Source organism: Boleophthalmus pectinirostris, unplaced genomic scaffold (assembly GCF_026225935.1).
Source record: "Boleophthalmus pectinirostris isolate CB_2022bp ecotype Guang Dong unplaced genomic scaffold, ASM2622593v1 HiC_scaffold_1, whole genome shotgun sequence".
In the NCBI taxonomy this organism is placed as follows: Eukaryota; Metazoa; Chordata; class Actinopteri; order Gobiiformes; family Gobiidae; genus Boleophthalmus; species Boleophthalmus pectinirostris.
This window is the reverse complement of record NW_026570970.1, coordinates 6,883,733-6,902,614: the sequence shown is the minus strand read 5'-3', so window position 1 is coordinate 6,902,614 and position 18,882 is coordinate 6,883,733. Positions and strand designations below refer to the sequence as shown.

Below are 18,882 nucleotides of genomic sequence, written 5' to 3'. Positions count from 1 at the left end.
GCAAGACAAAATGTTTTACTTTTTAATTTTAGAATTTTATAAAAAGTGTCTTTATTTGGGGATTCTACAGACCTGGAGGACATAGTGAAGGACGGGGGTACCACCATCATAATCTGGAGGATCCCAAGTCACTTTACAGGAACTCTTGGTGATCTCAGAAGCCACAATCTCCTTGCAAGGGCCAGGGAGACCTTTTGAAAAGAATAAAAGAGTTGAATAAACCAGTTTTCTTTACAGAGGAAAATACTCACTAAGGTTTATGTACCAATGACTTTGACGTTGATGGTTGCACTGGCAGCTCCAAGCTTGTTCTCCAGAGTCACTTTGTACTGTCCAGCATCAGCGTGAACACTGCTGTCAACTTCCAGGTGACAAGCATCATATTCTTTTCTGTAGGACAAATACACTTTAGTTTAGCTTGAATTTTGAAGGTCATACAGTACAGTGAAATAGGAGAGATACTGACCTGAAACCGAGGCGGTCGTCAGCCTTCAGCTCCTTGCCGTCTTTGTGCCATGTGATTTGGGAGAAGGAACAGCTCTGAAGGGAACTGGGATGTGCAGCTTCTCTGTCTCCACAACAACCAGATCCAAAGTCTGGAACTCCAGAGTTGGGTTACCTACAAAAAAGAAATATAGTTTACACTGAGTTGAAACACCAATAAAGTTACAAAAGAGTAAGTGTGACTTACAGTCAGATTCCTTGGCAAAGACGTTCTCAGAGATGTCAGATGGCTCGCTGACTCCGGCAGCATTGATCGCTCTGACTCTCAGGATGTACTCCTTTTCGGGGACGATTCCCTCCTCCACGCGGTATTTCAGCTCCTTGACTGGACGAGAGTTCACTCTCATCCACTTCTCAGTGCCGGCCTCACACATCTCAATGTGGTATCCGCTGATGGGGCAGCCACCATCCTGCTGCGGGGGCTTCCAGGCGATGGACAGGAAGTCACGGCTCGCTCCGGTCACATGCAGCTCAATGGGAGGAGATGGCACACCTGTTGAAAAAGAGGCATAGTATGCAGTCTATGCTTATAGTTGAAGTTTCCCCAGTAAATAAAGTGTAACTCACCAGTGGGGTCTTCAATAGTCAGGATCTCGGTGGGCTCACTGGGATGTCCAGTGCCGGCCTCGTTCTCAGCACGTACCTGGAACTGCACCTCTGTGCCCTCAATGACGTCTGTCACTCTATATTTACAGTCTGGGCCAGAGGTCTTTCCACATTTCACCCAGCGGGTTCCCAGCTTCTCCTTCTTCTCAATGGAGTATCTGGAAAAACAAACCAGGATAAAAGTAAATGTTGAAACATTAATTTAATCTGAAAAAATTAGGGAGGACTGGTAGAGTGCATTACCTCAGAATGGGTCTTCCTCCATCATTCTTAGGTTCCTCCCACATCAGATCCACATAGCGCTTGGTCACAGCATTCACAGTGAGTCCGTATGGTGGTCCAGGAGTAGCTATAAGATAAATATAAAAGACTTAAGCTCTCTGCCACCAAACCATAATATTTTTGTAGTAGCCATTCCTAACTTACTGAAAGTGTCTTTGGCAAGCACAGAATCCTCCATTTCACAGAAGGGTCCAATGCCCACAGCGTTCTCAGCAGCCACTCTGAACACGTAGAGGGAGCCCTCGTTCAGCGGGCTCACCGTCGTTTTGAGCTCCTTGACTGTGGTGTCCACAGCCTGCCAGCCCTTACGCCTCACATCTCTCTTCTCCACTACGTAGTTGGTGATGCGAGATCCTCCATCACGCTCAGGGGCAGTCCACTTCAGGTCAGCACTAGTACGACTGATGCCAATCACCTCCAACCAGCGAGGAGCAGAGGGAGGGTCTGAAGGAATAAAGAATTGTTTTAAAAATGTTGTTTTAGTGTGTTTTTGGTGAAAATAGGGTTTTCTAAACATGTATATTATTTGTGTTCATAAACAATATCTTTCCACTGAATGACTTGACAACAAAGTAATTTCAGTGTTTAAGAAAAGCTGTTATCCCTGTTGGTTTCACTAAAACAAAAAGTTGAAGCTTACCATGCAACTATTTGTATATTAAGTCACCAACAGCAGCAGTAAATAACTATGATGAAAAAGATGAAAACATCAGCACACAAAAAAACTAGTTAGTTCTTCTTACTCAGTCTCTCCTTGCAAAGGACAGGGTCACTGGGCTCGCTGGGCTCACTCTCTCCAGCCACGTTCACAGCCCTGATTCTGAAAGAATACTCCTGTTTCTCCATGAGTCCCTTGAGGAAGTACTCGAGCAGGCTGATGTTATCAACCACACGGATCCAGTCCATGGTGCCGCTTTTCAGCATCTCAATCACGTAGCCGTCGATCTTGGCTCCACCGTCGTGCTCTGGTTTGGTCCACATCAGGAAGCATGAGGTCTTGGCCACATCCTTCACTGTGGGCTTGCCAGGGGGCCATGGAGGATCTGAAGGTAAGCAACAATGACAATCAATAATATGTCAATATCTCAGTAAAATTCCTGTATTAAATTTCTATATTAGAATCCTATATTACACAAAGTTGACTGTTATGAGCTTTAAGCCATGTCAGAATGTTCTTATCTCATTAAAAACAGACCTGGAGTTGTGTTTTGTTTCATTCACACATGTCTGAGTAACTCTTTATTACTGGTCTGTCTACATCTCCGAAGCTAAAAATGCTCTGTTCCAACTTGTGATGTCATGAAGCGGTAGTTTTCAAGTTAACAGCTCAATTTATTATTAGTTCTGTAGAGACTGGCAAATCCAAGACTGAAATCATCCAAGCATTTTAGGTTTGAGAGAAGAACTCAGTCTAAATATGCAGGATTTTTATGTTATATGTTGTGTGAACGAAACAAAACACAACTAAAGTATGTTTTTGATGAGGAAACAACATTATAACACAGATCTGAAAATAGCGTAACCTTTAATGAGTATTTTGTGTTTTGTAGCTCTAAACCAAAGTAGTTTATATATTTTGTACCAATTGGATCCTTGATGAGGATCGGCTCAGTCTCCTTGCTTGGCTTTCCAGTTCCAGCCAGATTCTCAGCCAGGACTCTGAACTTGTACTTCTTTCTGGTGGGCAGGCCTTTCACTCTGCAATGAGAAATAATACACACACAATATTATATGATTTAATTTCCATTTGTGGAGATTATGGACCTAAATTAGTTTTTTTTTCTGTCTGAAAAACTGATAAAAACCAAGGTAGTTCAGTTTAAACAGTTTGCATCCTAATAATCCACACCAATGAGTTTATAAACATTTTTCACTATTTTCAAAGGCCAGATGGAGTATTACCATCACTATTATACTAACAACAACTAGCATGCTAACAGCACACCAGCCTCCCTTCTTGGTTCTCTGATAATAAAAAATTCTTAGATTTGATAGATACTCAAGATGCAGACAAATCCGCGTATCACTCGTTCATTTGTTTTTCAAAATAAAACCAAAAATAACAAAACGATAAAACAACTATATGCGTCATTATTTGTCTCCAAAAACCAAAATGAAAAAAACAGATAATGATTCGTTTTCGATTTTGTGTTTAAATGAATGATGGAACAAATGTATAAGGGTTAGGTTTAGTTTTCCGTTTCGGTGACTTAAACCGTGATGCTGGACTTTTGCGCCGCATACGGACTGAACCAGGACTAAAATAGGTTTAAACCAGGACTAAAACAGGACTAAACCAGGTCTAAAATAGGTTTAAACCAGGACTAAAACAGGACTAAACCAGGTCTAAACCAGAAATGAACCAGGTCTACCAGGACTAAACCAGGACAAAACCGGTCTCAGTCCCAGTCTCAGTCCTGGTGTGGTCCCACTCTGGTCCCAGTCTCAGTACTGATCACCCAACACTTGTCCCAACACTCCTGGTTCAGTTCTGCTTTAGTACTGGTTCAGTCCTGGCTCAGTCCGGCAATTCAGTTTAACTCATGTTTTTTTTCTCATTTTCATTTTTCATTTAAACACAAAATCAAAAACAGAAAAAAGGAATTGTTATCCGTTTTTTCATTTTGGTTTTGGAGACAAATAATGAAGAAAATAGTTCTTTTTTCCTTTTCTTATTTTTGGTTTTATTTAGAAAACGAATGAACGATTGATACACGGATTCAGCACAGCAGCCCCACTTTGATCTACTTTTACAATCTGTACAGTGCCAATGCTAATTTTACATTATTACATGAAAATAATCAGATCCAGCCCCTTTAAGATTAAGGTTTGCACTGACCTGAAGTTGGTGTCCTTGATAGGCAGCTTGTTGCATCTGATCCACTTGTCATGATCGGCTTCATATCTCTCCACCCAGTAGCCAGTGATGGGGCTACCACCGTCCTCATCTGGCTCGTACCAGTTCAGGGTCACGGAGTCCTTAGCGATGTCCGAAGCCTCCAGTTTGTAAGGAGCTCCAGGAGTGTCTAAAAACGACAAAACCAGTCAAATATTCCAGTTCATTTATGACATCTTTTTATTAACTTGTTATCATTCTCACCAAACGGATATCTGGCAATGATTGAAGGATGCTCAGCCGGAACACCAACTCCAAACTGGTTCTCGGCGAAGACTCTGAAGATGTACTCCTTGAACTTGACGAGTCCGACGGCTTTGTATGTGGTCTGTTTCACGGTGGAAGAGAGGCGGTGCCAGATTTCACTGTCTGCCGCGCGGCGTTCCACGATGTAGTTAGTGACACGAGAGCCGCCATCGTCTCTGGGCGGATTCCAGGCCAAGAAGCAAGTCTCGTTTGTGATCTCGGAAATGTCGAAGGCAGCGGGAGGCCCAGGTTTGTCTGAAAAACAAAACAAAACATGGAAACTGATTTTAGTACAAACTAGACATGATGTATATAATTTCATGCACATGGAAATGTACTTTATATAACGCAACAAAAATAAGACGTCAATAAATAAAGTTTGTGTAATGAATATAGAAATTTCAACCAAGTGTCTAACAGCACTGATGGTCTGAAAATACATTATCCTGTGTTTCCCATAGATTTTATTTAGACTATGGTGTCACAAATACTTTCTATAATAATAATAATAATTCTCTTTGTGGAGTTTAATGTCAATTTATGGAGTTTAAATGTCACTTATTGCCTCAATTTCATATTTAAGTCTTTAGCCTTTTTGAACAGTGCAGTTATTTTTTATGTTAATGACAATACAATGAGAAGAAGTGATTTTTTTACTCCATGTTTTTTTTTTTACTATGGGATAGATTTTTATATTACAGGAGCCACCATAGTCTCTTGTATTAATGGGAAACAAACACCATATTTTAATATTTGGCAAATGGTATTTTAAAATCATGAGACATTTCCAGAGTTGATCCAGTGTTCTGTCGAAATGCGCTGCTTTGTCAAAATGAGCTACCAGCAGCCTCAATCAACATCTATCGATTCACACCGGCAAAATAAGCGACCTTATGTTTTTCCATTTACAGTTGTATAGATCCAATAAAGCCAAACTCTAACCCTAATCTCCCCAGTTTTACAACATATTTCTTTGCACACGGTGATTATACTTTAACTTTGCACCAATTTCTCATGAATTAAAACACATGGATAATAATTTGAAAAAATATAAATATTACAGTATAGTAGATAAAAAGTTAAGAATTTCATTTAATTATTCTTACATTTATATATATTTACTTTTTGCCAATAACTATTTGGTTCTTTAAGTGAATTATTTCATATTTCAAAGTTTTGATTATACTTTATACCTTAGTTATGTCAAATTTCAACAAATTTATATGAATATGCGTAGTTAGGCAATCAAATAGGGCTCCGACTAAAGGTAGCACATATTGACAGGCCAATTTAGCCATCGAATAATGCTCCCACTGTAGAATCACCATTATTCACTCATTTATATGAATTTGGGCAGAGGTAACTCACTATATAAGAGAAAGAAATGACTGGAAACACTGAAATCTATATTAAATAGTAAGAATATAATGTTTAACGCTAATGTCATAGGCTATAGTGATAGTTTATTTAAACAAAGTTACAACGTTTTCTACACATGGAAACAAAATAAAATACGATGTAATGAAAATGATAACTAAATCCAAACTATTCAATCATCTAACATAGATATTCATCCGCAAATCTAACACGCAAATGTCACTGCTTAATTGGTCAAAACGTACAATAAAACCAATACACTTTTAAATTGTTACTCCAATTCTCGACGGGTAGCTCAGATCGACAGGACTGGACCGGTGCTGTATCAATCATATCATCTTTGCACTCATTTTGTTATGACCTCTTGTCTTAAGCTCAGATATATTTATTATTACCATTTATATTTTTGTGGTTGTTATTATAATATATTGTGATGTGTGGGCTCCTGTGTTCAAGTAATTTCCCTTGTGGATTGATAAAGTTTGTCAAAGTCTAAGATTCTTTGTGCTTACCAAGAATGTTGACGTCAACGGTAGCTGTGGCGCGTCCGCTGCTGTTCGTGGCCTCGATGATGTAAGTGGAAGTGTCGTCTCTCTTGGTTTTGGCGATGGTGACGGTGGAGTGTCCGGGTTTGGTGTCAATGCTGACTCTGTCGTCGGGTTTGAGCACCAGGTCGGCTTTGGTCCACTTCACGCGGGGCTCAGGTTTGCCGGTCACTTCGGCCGGGAGTTCAATCTTGCTACCAGCCTTGGCGGTCAGACCGGCCAGCAGCTTGGCGTCCAACTGGATCTCTGGAGGTTCTGTGGAAAGACAAAGCACAAATATGAATCGAGAATATTTATCTTGATTTGTAACGAGTTTAGATGTATTAAGTCCAGATTATTGTTTATTGTTCTAGTCTGGGGTTGTATCTCCAAAAAATGTATTGTTATTTCCAAATTTACTTTTTGTTTTCAAGACTCTCGCACAATGTCACCCTTGGATCTTTTTTATTACTACAGCCCCTTCCGCTCCCCTTATATAACCTCGGCGTCCTCTTTGACCAGACACTTTCCTTTGAGCACCATGTCAAATACATCACCAAAACCGCCTTCTATCGCTCGCCTCCGCCCAGCCCTCTCCCCTCTGTCTGCTGAAACCCTCATCCACACTTTTGTCACCTCCCGCCTCGACTACTGCAACAGCTGCTCTACGGTTCACCCTCCAAACTCCTCAACAGACTCCAGTACATCCAGAACGCTGCTGCCTCCCCGCCTCCTCACCCGCACCTCCTCCCGTGAACACATTACCCCTGTCCTCAGAGATCTCCACCGGCTCCCCATCCCCCAGCGCGTCCAGTTCAAACTCCTCAACACCGTGTACAAGTCCCTCCACAACCTGGCCCCAACCTGCCTCTCTGAGCTCCTCCTACACCACCACCACACCCCCGCCCGTGCTGATGCCAACCTCAACCTCCTGTCTCCCCCCAACAGGACTAAACATAAGACCTCGGGGGAGACAGGGCCTTCTCTGCTGTTGCCCCAACCCTCTGGAACTTTCTCCCCAAACACATCAGAGACTCATGCACAATCCCCATGTTTAAAAAAGCCCTGAAGAATTAAAAAAAAACAAAAAACTGCCTTTTTCTCTTGCTTGTCATTGTTTGTCTTCTCATGTAAAGCGTCTCTGAGTATCTTGAAAAGTGCTATACAAGTGTTATGTATTATTATTATTATTCTTACTCTTATTCTTATACTTATTCTTATTATTATTAGTTAAGGGACTGCAGTACAATACATCACAATTAGACCCTAATATTGTACATTGAATTAAAACACATGGATAAAAATTAGAAAAATATAAATATTACAGTATAGCAGATAAAAAGTTAACAATTTAATTTTATTATTCTTACATTTATATTTATTTACTTTTTGCCAATGACTATTTGGTTATTGAAGTGTTTTTTTTCATATTTCAAAGGTTTTATTTCAAAACAAAAAAGTGAAAAGCATTAAAATGGTCAAATTAGTACTGTCAAATGAATTGCAGACTAGCTCATCTATACCTTTATGATTTGCAAACTAGATAAAGACGTGTGTTGCTTGTGTTGAAAGTACCTTTAGGATCAACAGCCTGGATCTCGTCTGTGGCCTTGCAGGGGAGGCTGGCTCCCAGTCTGTTGAGGGCGCGCACTCTGTAGGAGTACCACTGTCCCTCGATGAGGCCGGTCACCTGGCACTTCAGCTCGGGGACCAAGTCTCCGCAGGGCTCCCACTTGTCAGATCCTCTCTGTAACCGGTCCACATTGTAACCACGGATACCGCTGCCGCCGTCGTATTTGGGAGGCTCCCAGGTCAGGAAGATGCCACTGGCCGACTTGTCTCTCCACCTGAGGTTCTCTGGTGGGTCTGGCACGGCTATGGAAGCACAAAGATAACACGGTTAGATTACCTTGTTTTTAAAATGCTAACATACATGAATATTCACACAGACAGTGGCTCCCTATTTTCTGCATCGCTCGAGGAAAAATAAAAACTAAAACACAACTCTGTCCATGCAAGTCCATCTTTCCAACAATCAGGGGATAATTTAGCTCCACAAAAGAAAAACAGATATTTATATATAACTGTACACTGTATCTATAGAGCATAAGAAGGGTCACGTTTGAAGGTAGCACCGATCTCCTTCAACCTCGTGGATCTGTTAAATGGACTTGAGTGTTTAGAAAAGCCCTATATTAATACAATTTATTATTATTATTTATTAGAAATGGTATCTATACAGTCTTCATAACAAAATAATAAAATCAAAGCTGTTGTGTCGTGGGTCTTACTGGCTGGGGATGACACATTGATGGGCTCGTCGATGTAAGCGGGCTCTCCGGGGCCACACTTGTTGCAGGCGGTCACTCTGAACAGATACTCCTTTCCTTCAACCACATCAGTAACTGAATACTCCTGATCCTGGATTCCTGTCGCCACCTTTTGAAAACAAGCAAAGGTAAGATAAGATAACAAAACTCAACTCCTAGTCTGTTTGTGATGAAGAAACTACATTCTAACACAGATCAGAAAATAGAGTAATATGGGCCTTAATCTCACCTTGACCCAGGTCTTGCGGGACACATCGCGTTTCTCCACCTGGTATCCGATCAGTGGGCTGCCTCCATCGTGCTCGGGGGCCTCCCAGCTCAGGTGCACATGCTGACGTGTCACCTCCAGGACCTTGAAGTCTTTGGGTGCACTGGGAGCAGCTACAAAATACATTCAAAAGGTGAGTATTACAGCTAAGAATATAGTACCTCATTCTGGCTCTGATGCACTAATGTTTTCCTCATGACCTTTTGTATATAGCAGAGATATATTTGTATTACTATCGTTCAACATTTTATTTTGACCTGTACATGTACGTACATTTATATAATTATGTCTCATTTGACATCTGTCTCTTGCTATTTTTGCTACTTATTTAGAATTTATTATTACCATTTATTATGTATTATTATTTTTTCTCTTTGTTATTATAATATATTGTGATGTGTGAGCTACTAGGGATGGGCATGATTAATCGATTAATTGATAATTGATCATTAAGAATTTCATCGATTACGTTAATTTTAATCGACAAACCGAATGTAGGTTGCTGTGCGTAGCGTGACCAAACAGGGGTCTGTACATGTGTCTCTGCATCAGAAGGAGCGAGCAAACACAAACATTCGGTCAGTCTGTAACGTACCGAAGCACAAATGCGTATGTAACGATGATTTGCACAAGAAATTCCACGCTTTCCGTTGCGTTCGGGACAAGTGTGAGTCCATGTGCACAGTGTATAAAGCAGGAACATATGTTTCAGTGTCCAGTGGGAAAAAGTTTTACCAGGTGAGAGTCGCGCAATGTTGATGACGAGTCCCCACCTCCCTCCCCCCGTACGGTGTCCTGGTTTTGACAAACGCAAATCTGGTCACACTAACCTGTATTCCACTAAGTCATGTCTTTTAATCCGACAGAAACTGACCGCATCAGCGACACAAGAGCTGTAGTTTTACCTTCGCTGAGTTTATGCAAATTAGCGATGTGGTTTTAAGTTTTGTTTGTGAGAGTTGCGCTAAACTGAATTAAACACATTATAATCTAAAACGGATTGATGTGGCTCTAGAGTCGTTACGGTTTATATGTCGTAAAGTTGAATTTATTTATGCAGATTAGTAGTGCAGATAGTAATAATAATGATGATCATTTTAATATAAAAACTTTAATGATTAATCGATAATCGATCGTTAATTCTTCCGACGATCGATTAAGAAAATTTCATCGAATGCCCATCCCTATGAGCTACTGTACTCAAATTATTTCCCTTGTGGATCAATAAAATTTGGCTAAATAATTAAGTCTAAAATAATTTAGCAAGAATTAAGTAAACTGAAAAAGGTCAGAAATAGGGCTGCACGATTTGGGAAAAATATTTCCAATTTCTCAAAAGCATTGCAATTATTTATAAATATGAACTGACAAACTACTACAAGAATCACATTTCAGAACATGTTTGAATGAAACTGAACTACACGGTTAGCACTTTTTATGGAGGGTATTTTGCTTTTTGTGAAAGAAATTTGTTAATTGTGTCCATTCAAATTTCGATTGTGACTCAAATGCTATTAATGTTGCAGCCCTAGTCAGAAACATTATAAGACAATTGGCCCATAGTCTCATACTTCACACGATCAATCCAAAATGAACCTAAAAACTCTTTCATCCCTACAGTCATCAGCCTCCTTAACATCTCTTAAAGTTACACTGTGTAACTTTTCTGGCTGAGGGTCCATCAAATGCTTTTCTTCATGTAGATGTGATTGCTTTGTCTGGAAAGTTTCACAGTATGGTATTAAACCTTTCTATTTCATAAAGACCAAGTTATAGGTAAGATCTGTGGCGTGGAGTCAGAATGGCTGTTTTTCTAGGTATTTTTGAGTTATAGAAACACCTGTAATTGAGTAAATGTAAGGTACAGACGTTTAATGTCATACTGTGGAACATTCCCGGCAGAGCAAGGACATAACCGTAGAAACAAGAAGGTGACAGACCTCCAATCAAAACGTTACGTAGTGCACCTTTAAAGGACTTGTCACCGTTGCATCTTCCCTTTACCTGCACTTGTTGTTGAATTTTAGGAACTTCTGATTCTTGCTTATGTGATGTTTTTATGTGAATATTTTTAAGCTTTTGGCTGCACTAGAATTGCCCCTCAGAGATCAAATAAAGAAAAAGAAATGTTATCGAAAATGATCTGATTCCATTTTAACCTACCAATAACGTTGACGTCGATTTCTCCAGAGGCGGAAGCGACGTCGTTTTCCAGAGTCAGAGAGTAGGTGCCTTTGTCGGGGCGGACACTCGGCGTCACGACCAGCTCGACGTAGGTGGACTTCGTTGTGGTGGTGACGCGCTCATCCTCTGGGGTCATCAGCTTCTCTCCGAAGGTCCACTTGGCGACAGGAATGGGGTATCCGGTGATGGGGACTCGGATGGTCAAAGGCTGAGGGACGATCACCTCCAGGCCGTCTTTGAAAGCGCTAAGGTCAAAGGTTGGGGCAACTAAAGAGAAAAAGAGATAATATCAACAAAAAATAAAAAGCAATAGAAAGGTTTAGGTTTAGTGATATTAAACTCACAGTGTGGGTCATCGGCCAGCAGAGGTCCAATAGTGTTGGATGGGTCAGAAATTCCAGCGGCATTTTCAGCCATCACTCTGTAGTTATACTTCGTTCCATATTTCAGGCCAGACACCTTAAAAAAAACAACAACAATAAAATAAATAAATAAATAAATAAGTCAAGCCCCAACTCAAAATGTATAAAATGCAACTCAAACATAAACTAAATAAATTAAATAGATAAAATAGAAATGTTTTGAATTATTTATTTTCCTGTTTTCAATTTTGAAATTATAGAACAAAAAAAAACTAAAATAAAAATAGACAAAAACAAAACCCTCCCACATAATCCGTGTATCATTCGTTCATTCGTTTTTCAAAATAAAACCAAAAATAAGAAAATGAAAAAACAAAAATTTTCTTCATTATTTGTCTCCAAACCCAAAATTAAAAAAAAGGATAACGATTTGTTTTTTCATTTTGTCGATTTTGTGTTTAAATGAATAATGGAAAAAACGGATAATGGTCATTTCCCATTTCTGTGACTTAAACTGCGATGACAAATTTTGCACCACATACGGACTGAACCAGGACTAAAACAGGACTAAACCGTTTTCAGTCCTGGTCTGGTCCCTGTCTCAGTCCCAGTCTTAGTCTTGGTCTAGTCCTGATCTGGTCCCGGTCTCAGTCCCGGTCTCGGTCCCGGTCCGGTCCCAGTCTCAATCACAGTCTGGTCCTGGTCTGGTCTCGGCCTCAGTCCTGGTCTCAGTTCCGGTCTGGTCCTGATCTCAGTCCCGGTCTCAGTTCTGGTCTGGTCCCCGTCTCAATCCCGGTGTAAGTCCTGGTCCTGTTCTCGGTCTCAGTCCTGGTCTCAGTTCTAGTCTGGTCCCCGTCTCAGTCCTGGTCTCAGTTCCAGTCTTGTTCCACACCTGTTTTAGACCTGGTTTTGTTCTGGTTCAGTCCATATGAGGCACAAAAGTCCGGCATCGCAGTTTAAGTCACGGAAACGGGAAACGTCCGTTATCCGTTTTTTCTATTCTTCATTTAAACACAAAATGAAAAACTGAAAAAACAAATCATTATCCATTTTTTTCATTTTGGTTTTGGAGACAAATAATGAAGAAAACTGTTGTTTTGTCATTTTCTTATTTTTGGTTTTATATTGAAAAAACAAATGAACGAATGATACACAGATTCTTAACGTCTCTCTCCACAATCAACACAAAATTATACAAACATGTACAAAATGTTCAAAAAAAGTGTCCGTATCCATTCGAAGTCCAGTCCAGTAGGATAAAAGTTCATGAATCCAGTTAGTCTGACTGGGATGTTTTGTATTTTTAATTTTTATTTGTATTTTGTATTTATATTTGTAGATGTATTTTACCTTGTAGAAGAGGTCAGGGCAGAGGCGGGCGTTACAGCGCAGCCATTTGTCGGTGCCGTCTTCACAGCGCTCGACGATGTACCCGGTGATCATGCTGCCGCCGTTCCTCAGAGGAGTCTCCCAGGTCAGCTGCACGGAGCTCTTGTTCTGCTCATGCGGGGTCAGGTTCAGTGGAGGGCTCGGCCTCTCTGCAAGATGGAAACGTATAAATTAGAAAACGTTGAAAACTGGACAATTATGTACCATATTTGTGGTTTTAAAGACCCTATGTTTGATTTAATGCATTCATGTCAACATAAATGCTCTTTACATCGTGCATTTTATCTTTCTGACCCTGGTTCCCATTGACTTACACTGGTTCTTGTGGCTCCTCTCTCTATAACTGCTGCATTAAGCCTCGTCATTTTGGTTTTAAAATGTTCGTATTAACCTGCGACACATAATCTGTGCATCATTCGTTCATTCGTTCTTCAAGGTAAAACCAAAAATGAGAAAACAAAAAAACATAAATTTTCTTCATTATTTGTCTCCAAAATAAAAAAAAAACGGATAACGATTCGTTTTTTGTTTTTTTTTGTTTTCGAGTTTGTATTTAAGTGTTCTCGTTTTCATGACTTAAACTGAGATGCCAGACTGAACCAGGACTGAACCAGGTCTAAACCAGTACTGAGACCGGGAATGAGACCGGGACCAAACCAGGACCAGACTGGGACTGAGACCAGGACTGAGACTGGGAACAGAACCAGGACTGAGACGGGGACTGAGACCGGGACCGGAGAGGGACTGAGACCAGAACTGAGACCGGGACCGAAGAGGGACTGAGACCAGAACTGAGACCGGGACTGAGACCAGGACTAAGACCAGGACTGAGACTGGGAACAGGATCAGAACTGAGACCGGGAACAGGATCAGAACTGAGACCGGTGCTGAGGTCGGGACCAGACCAGAACTGACACCAGGACTGAGACAGGGACTGAGACCGGGACCGAGACCGGACCTGAGACTGAGACGAGGACTCAGACCGGTTTAGTCCTGGTTCAATTCTCGCTCAGTCCGACATCACAGTCTAAGTCACGGAAACGGGACACAGCCGTTATCCGTTTTTTCCATTATTCATTTAAACACAAAATCAAAAAACTAATTGTTATCCTTTTTTTTTTTCATTTTGGTTTTAGAGACAAATAATGAAGAAAATTGTTGTTTTTTCATTTTCTTACTTTCGATTTTATATTGAAAAACAAATAAATGAATGATACACGGATTCTACATGATCCTAGTGTTTTTCACTGGAACATTGTTACTAAAAATCATGGAAAACCAAGTGCCTGACACAATCTCAAACGCTTGATTCTCTGTCATGGTACATTTACAAGGCTGACAAAAAACAAACAGAGATCAGAGAAGTATAAAGAAACAACTGCCTGACACTATCACAGTTGTCAGACAGTGGGACTAAGTGGATGGGGCTAAAAGTTCAATCTAAATTGTCTTTTCTTTTTTATCTGATATCCCTCTATAAATTCTATCTATAACAAATATTACACGTCATGATTTAGATGTAAGGTCCATAATCCAGGTATAATTATCCTAACACGCTACAACCTTTACAGATCTTTACGTGCCTCAACTACAGGACTATAAAATGTTGTGATGTGTGATGAAAAGCAAAAATACAAAAAAAATAATCATACCAATTGGATCCATAATCTTGACGGGCTGAGAGGCGGCGCTGGGCTTTCCGACACCAGCCTTGTTTTGAGCCTTGACTCTGAAGATGTACTCTTTGTTTTCAATCACGTCGTTGATGACGGCACTGAGCTCGTCAGTTTTGGTGACCTGGACCGGGGACCATTTCACGGAGGTTCTGTCTCTGAGCTCGATGATGTAAGAGGTGATGGGAGATCCGCCGTCGGACACAGGAGGCTCCCAGCCGACTGTGCAGCCGAACTTATTCACATTTCCAACAATGACGTTCAGAGGAGCGTCAGGAACATCTGAAAAAGTTAAAATTTATATGCTCAGAATTGGGAAACAAAATATATATATTTTTGTAATCATTATTGATGATAAAATGTAATAATAAATACATGTAAACGTGCAATTTTAGGACTAATCAGATGTGAATGTATTTACAATTAATCACTGTACTGTTTGATTTGTTAGGACCAAAAAGCAAAAAAACTAAAATAAAAAAAAAACTAAAAACTAAAAATATTTAAAAAATAAATAAATAAAAAAGTAAATAAAATAAATAAAAATAATCATAATAAAAAAACAATTATTAAATTAATGTGTACTAATTATTTATGTTTGAATTTATTATCAACTATACATTTCAAAATAAACTATAGATGATCTAATAAAATCTTAATATACTTAAATATTTTTTTAATGAGCTGCGAAAAGTCTTCACTCAAAAAGTTTTTCTCCAGTTGACAGAATACAATTTTTCTTTTGCTATACTTAAATATGATTACAAATTTTAAAAGTTAAATGTGTGATTTTTATATAATCTTTACTTGAGAAAAAATTTAAATAAAATAAATAATGACAAATTGTTATTTTGGTAACACAGCAAAATATTCTTGAACATATAACATAAAATATTTTCTATAGGAATAAAACAAAAATTTTCACAATCAGAAAACCACAAAAACTCTATCATGAAACTTGGGCTTTGTGATTTCTCTTTCATGACCCTTACCAAACTTGTTCTTGGGCTGCACGGGTTTGTCGGTCTCCACGAGGGGTCCACTGCCCACGCGGTTCCTGGCGCAGACTCTGAACAGGTACAAGGAGTCCTTCTGGAGCCCGGTCACTGTGAACTCGGGGCTCTCCACGTGGTCTGTAGCCAGGGTCCAGGTCTTGCGCTTCACGTCGCGTCTCTCCACGATGTAGGAAATGACTTTGCTTCCTCCGTCGCTCTCAGGCTCCTCCCAGGCCAGACTCACCTCACCATCGGCGGTGTCCATGACCTGAAAGTTCTTCACTGGTCCAGGAACATCTAGGTAGAGAGGATGAGGGCATGTCAGTTAGGAATGTTTTTGTAAGTTTGAGAAAGTAAACGGAGCGAGATCAAAATTTAAATAGACTTTAAAGTAAATTAAATAAGTCTTCAAGGCAAAATAGACTGATGGATGATAATAATTTTGGTTAATAGTCTGAACATTTCTTTTAATTTGGTGCACAGGTTGTAATTTCACAAGCCATATCGCTGTAGAATTATGTATTTCATATTCTTTGCCATTATTAATTGTAAGAGATTTTACAAAAGAGAAAACTTTGCCATGTTTGGGCATGCAATGTTATCAAATTTGGATTTTTGCTTGTGTATTCTTGGGTTTTCTTGTATGAATATCTGTTGAAAATGCATGTTTGTGTATGTGGGAGGTCTCCAAACTTTTTCCTCTGGTGAGCTACCTTTAAAAAAATGAAAATGCCAGAGAGCTTTTCATTTTAGCGGTCACAAGAAATTGACAAAGTAGAAGAGCTATAACAAGCTTTAGACTGTGTACAGTTAAGATGCCTATAAAACATAAACCATAGTCTATTTCTTAGTGCACAAGTTCAGCATCAATATTACACATTTACAGTGGTAATTAATCAGATTTTAGTTATTAAGCGCAATACATATAATTCATAAATCCTTTGGCGAGCTGCTTGGAAGGGGGTGGAGAGCTACTGGCAGCTCCCGAGGGACAGGCTGGAGATCCCTGGTGTATGTCATGTCTTGCCGTGTGTTTTCTTTTGTTATTAAGGAACCATTATGTCTCTTTATTACCATCCCCCAACCCACCCCGGTCTCACTTTTTTTTTAGTTAGTGGTTCTTAGCCCGTGGGAGGAGGGGGTGTGTGTTAACAATGGAGAAGATTTAAGTTTTGAAGATTTAAAAAACATTAATTACTACAAAAAATCTTGGATGTCCTCACCAATGACATCCAGGTTGATGAAAGCCTCTCCCTCTCCGTGCTTGTTCTTGATGGTGATCTTGTAGCGTCCCTGGTCGGACTTCTTGGGGTCCTTGAGGCGGTACTCGGTGCGGTCGGAGGAGGTGAAGATGTTGTCTTTGGGCAGGCTCAGGTTGTTGTAGAGCCAGTCGGCCTTGGCCTGAGGGTAGGCGCTGTAGGGCACTGCCATGACGATGGGTTTACCAGCGTCGGTCACATAGCTCTGGTCTGTGGTCTTGATCTGAGGCACAGCTGGAACACAGATCATTACACAATTAACTTTGGCTCTACAAGAATGACTCTACATATATTATACTTAAAAAAATCATCCTGACTTTTTATTGATCTTGCAAAAAAACTATTACAATATTTATAAAATGATCATTACAATATGTATAAAATTATCAAACTTTATATAGATAGTTTGATCATTTTATACATGTTGTATTATACATGTTGTTTTTTAGCAAGATCAGTAAAAAGTCAGAATGATTTCCTGAAGGTTTTGTGATTGCCCAAAAAATATTGTTTTATGTTGTTTTATTTATTTAGACAAAAACTCGAAAAATTATTATTATTTTTTTGATTAGTCATATTTTTATTTAATCAAATAAAGTCTAAATATCTAAATATAATGACTGAAGTCTTCAAAATAAAGTTATATTTACAATATATTTACAATATTTACAAATTGCTAAGTGTATTATTAGGCGTATTATTAATTTATTAAAAATATATTACAGAATATCCTGAAAATCCTGTTTTACTAATTTATTGTCTAAACCATTTACTCCAAGCACTTCCCAAGTAGCCAGATTACAGTGAGAAAGTCTTAAGGTTATTTTATATAATTTCCACCCAGTTTCTTACCTGCCAGTTCCAGCTTGGCCTTGGCGTCTTTGTCTTTCACCATGACTCTGTACTCTCCCTGGTCGCGGGGTCGGATCTCACACACCTGGAGCCTGTGGACTTTGCCCTCGCTCATCATCTGGTACTTGTCTCCCTGCACCACCGTCATGTTGTTCCTCAGCCATTTCACCTCCACTCTGTCCTTATTGAGCTCCACCTCGAACACGACGTCTGAACCCGGGGGCTCGAAAATGTCCTGAGGCGGTCGGATGATTTCCACTGGGGTTTCTGCAGCATGAAAAGTATTTGATTGTACAAGGTTTATGAATATTTGACGCCTGTGAGCTTTAAATCATGTTATAATTTTGTTACCTCCTCAAAAACATAACTGGAGTTGTGTTTTGTTTTGGAGTTTTTGATGAGGAAACTACATTATAACATAGATTGAAAAATAGTGTAACATTTTTAATTTACCTTCAACGAACAGCCTGGCTCTGGATCGCTTCTCGTCCACACCGCAGGCGTATTCACATTCATCGTCAGGTCGGCACTCTTTGATGCGCAGGGTGGCGATTTTGCCTTCTTTCTCAAATTTATATCTGTTGAAACAATACATTTTATAATATTTCAAAACAGATAAAAATGTAACTGTTGAAAAATAGTAAAAAATCTTTAGAATTATCTTTTAGTTCTATCTGACGTTTGTGCTAAAAATAAAAATAAATCCTTCTTGTTCTTGAACATTTTCAGTAATAATGTCAAGATTTCTCAACATTGCCAGATTTCATCGTCGTTATATGACTCTAGGATGTAGCAATAACCGAAATATTGTGATATCATATCGTCAAAAGTCTCACAGTAATACCGTGGGTCATCACAATATATCAAATTACAAGTTTATTTGCTTAAATTTATTGTTATGGTGCAGCAGCAGCTAGAAATGAGAGAAAACTACATATCCCATGATTCTTTGCGCTGTGTCAGTCCGATCTACATGTTGAAATAGCCGTATTAAGTACTTTTAAATCTTAATTATTTGGATTATAACAGAAAAGTAGCATATTCTAAAAATATTGTACCATGAGATGCATATTGTGAAAATATTGTAATAAAAGATTTCGATATTCTTACATTCCTATTAGGAGTGTAACGATAT

At 39.4% G+C, this 18,882-nt stretch overlaps 1 protein-coding gene across 1 annotated transcript in view; it reads right to left on the bottom strand.

Annotated features, from left to right (window-relative positions):
• The window catches only part of ttn.2 (titin, tandem duplicate 2), a 206,363-nt gene that overhangs the window by 67,516 nt on the left and 119,965 nt on the right, over positions 1 to 18,882 (bottom strand). The window contains 24 exon segments of the mRNA XM_055148379.1: positions 73 to 191; positions 266 to 390; positions 467 to 521; positions 524 to 619; positions 692 to 997; positions 1,072 to 1,268; positions 1,354 to 1,459; positions 1,537 to 1,836; positions 2,136 to 2,435; positions 2,975 to 3,090; positions 4,232 to 4,418; positions 4,493 to 4,789; positions 6,424 to 6,711; positions 8,011 to 8,310; positions 8,727 to 8,874; positions 8,995 to 9,146; positions 11,197 to 11,484; positions 11,562 to 11,676; positions 12,930 to 13,117; positions 14,621 to 14,923; positions 15,634 to 15,933; positions 16,860 to 17,129; positions 17,748 to 18,014; positions 18,201 to 18,325. Of these exon segments, the coding sequence (XP_055004354.1) occupies positions 73 to 191; positions 266 to 390; positions 467 to 521; positions 524 to 619; positions 692 to 997; positions 1,072 to 1,268; positions 1,354 to 1,459; positions 1,537 to 1,836; positions 2,136 to 2,435; positions 2,975 to 3,090; positions 4,232 to 4,418; positions 4,493 to 4,789; positions 6,424 to 6,711; positions 8,011 to 8,310; positions 8,727 to 8,874; positions 8,995 to 9,146; positions 11,197 to 11,484; positions 11,562 to 11,676; positions 12,930 to 13,117; positions 14,621 to 14,923; positions 15,634 to 15,933; positions 16,860 to 17,129; positions 17,748 to 18,014; positions 18,201 to 18,325 (4,948 nt within the window).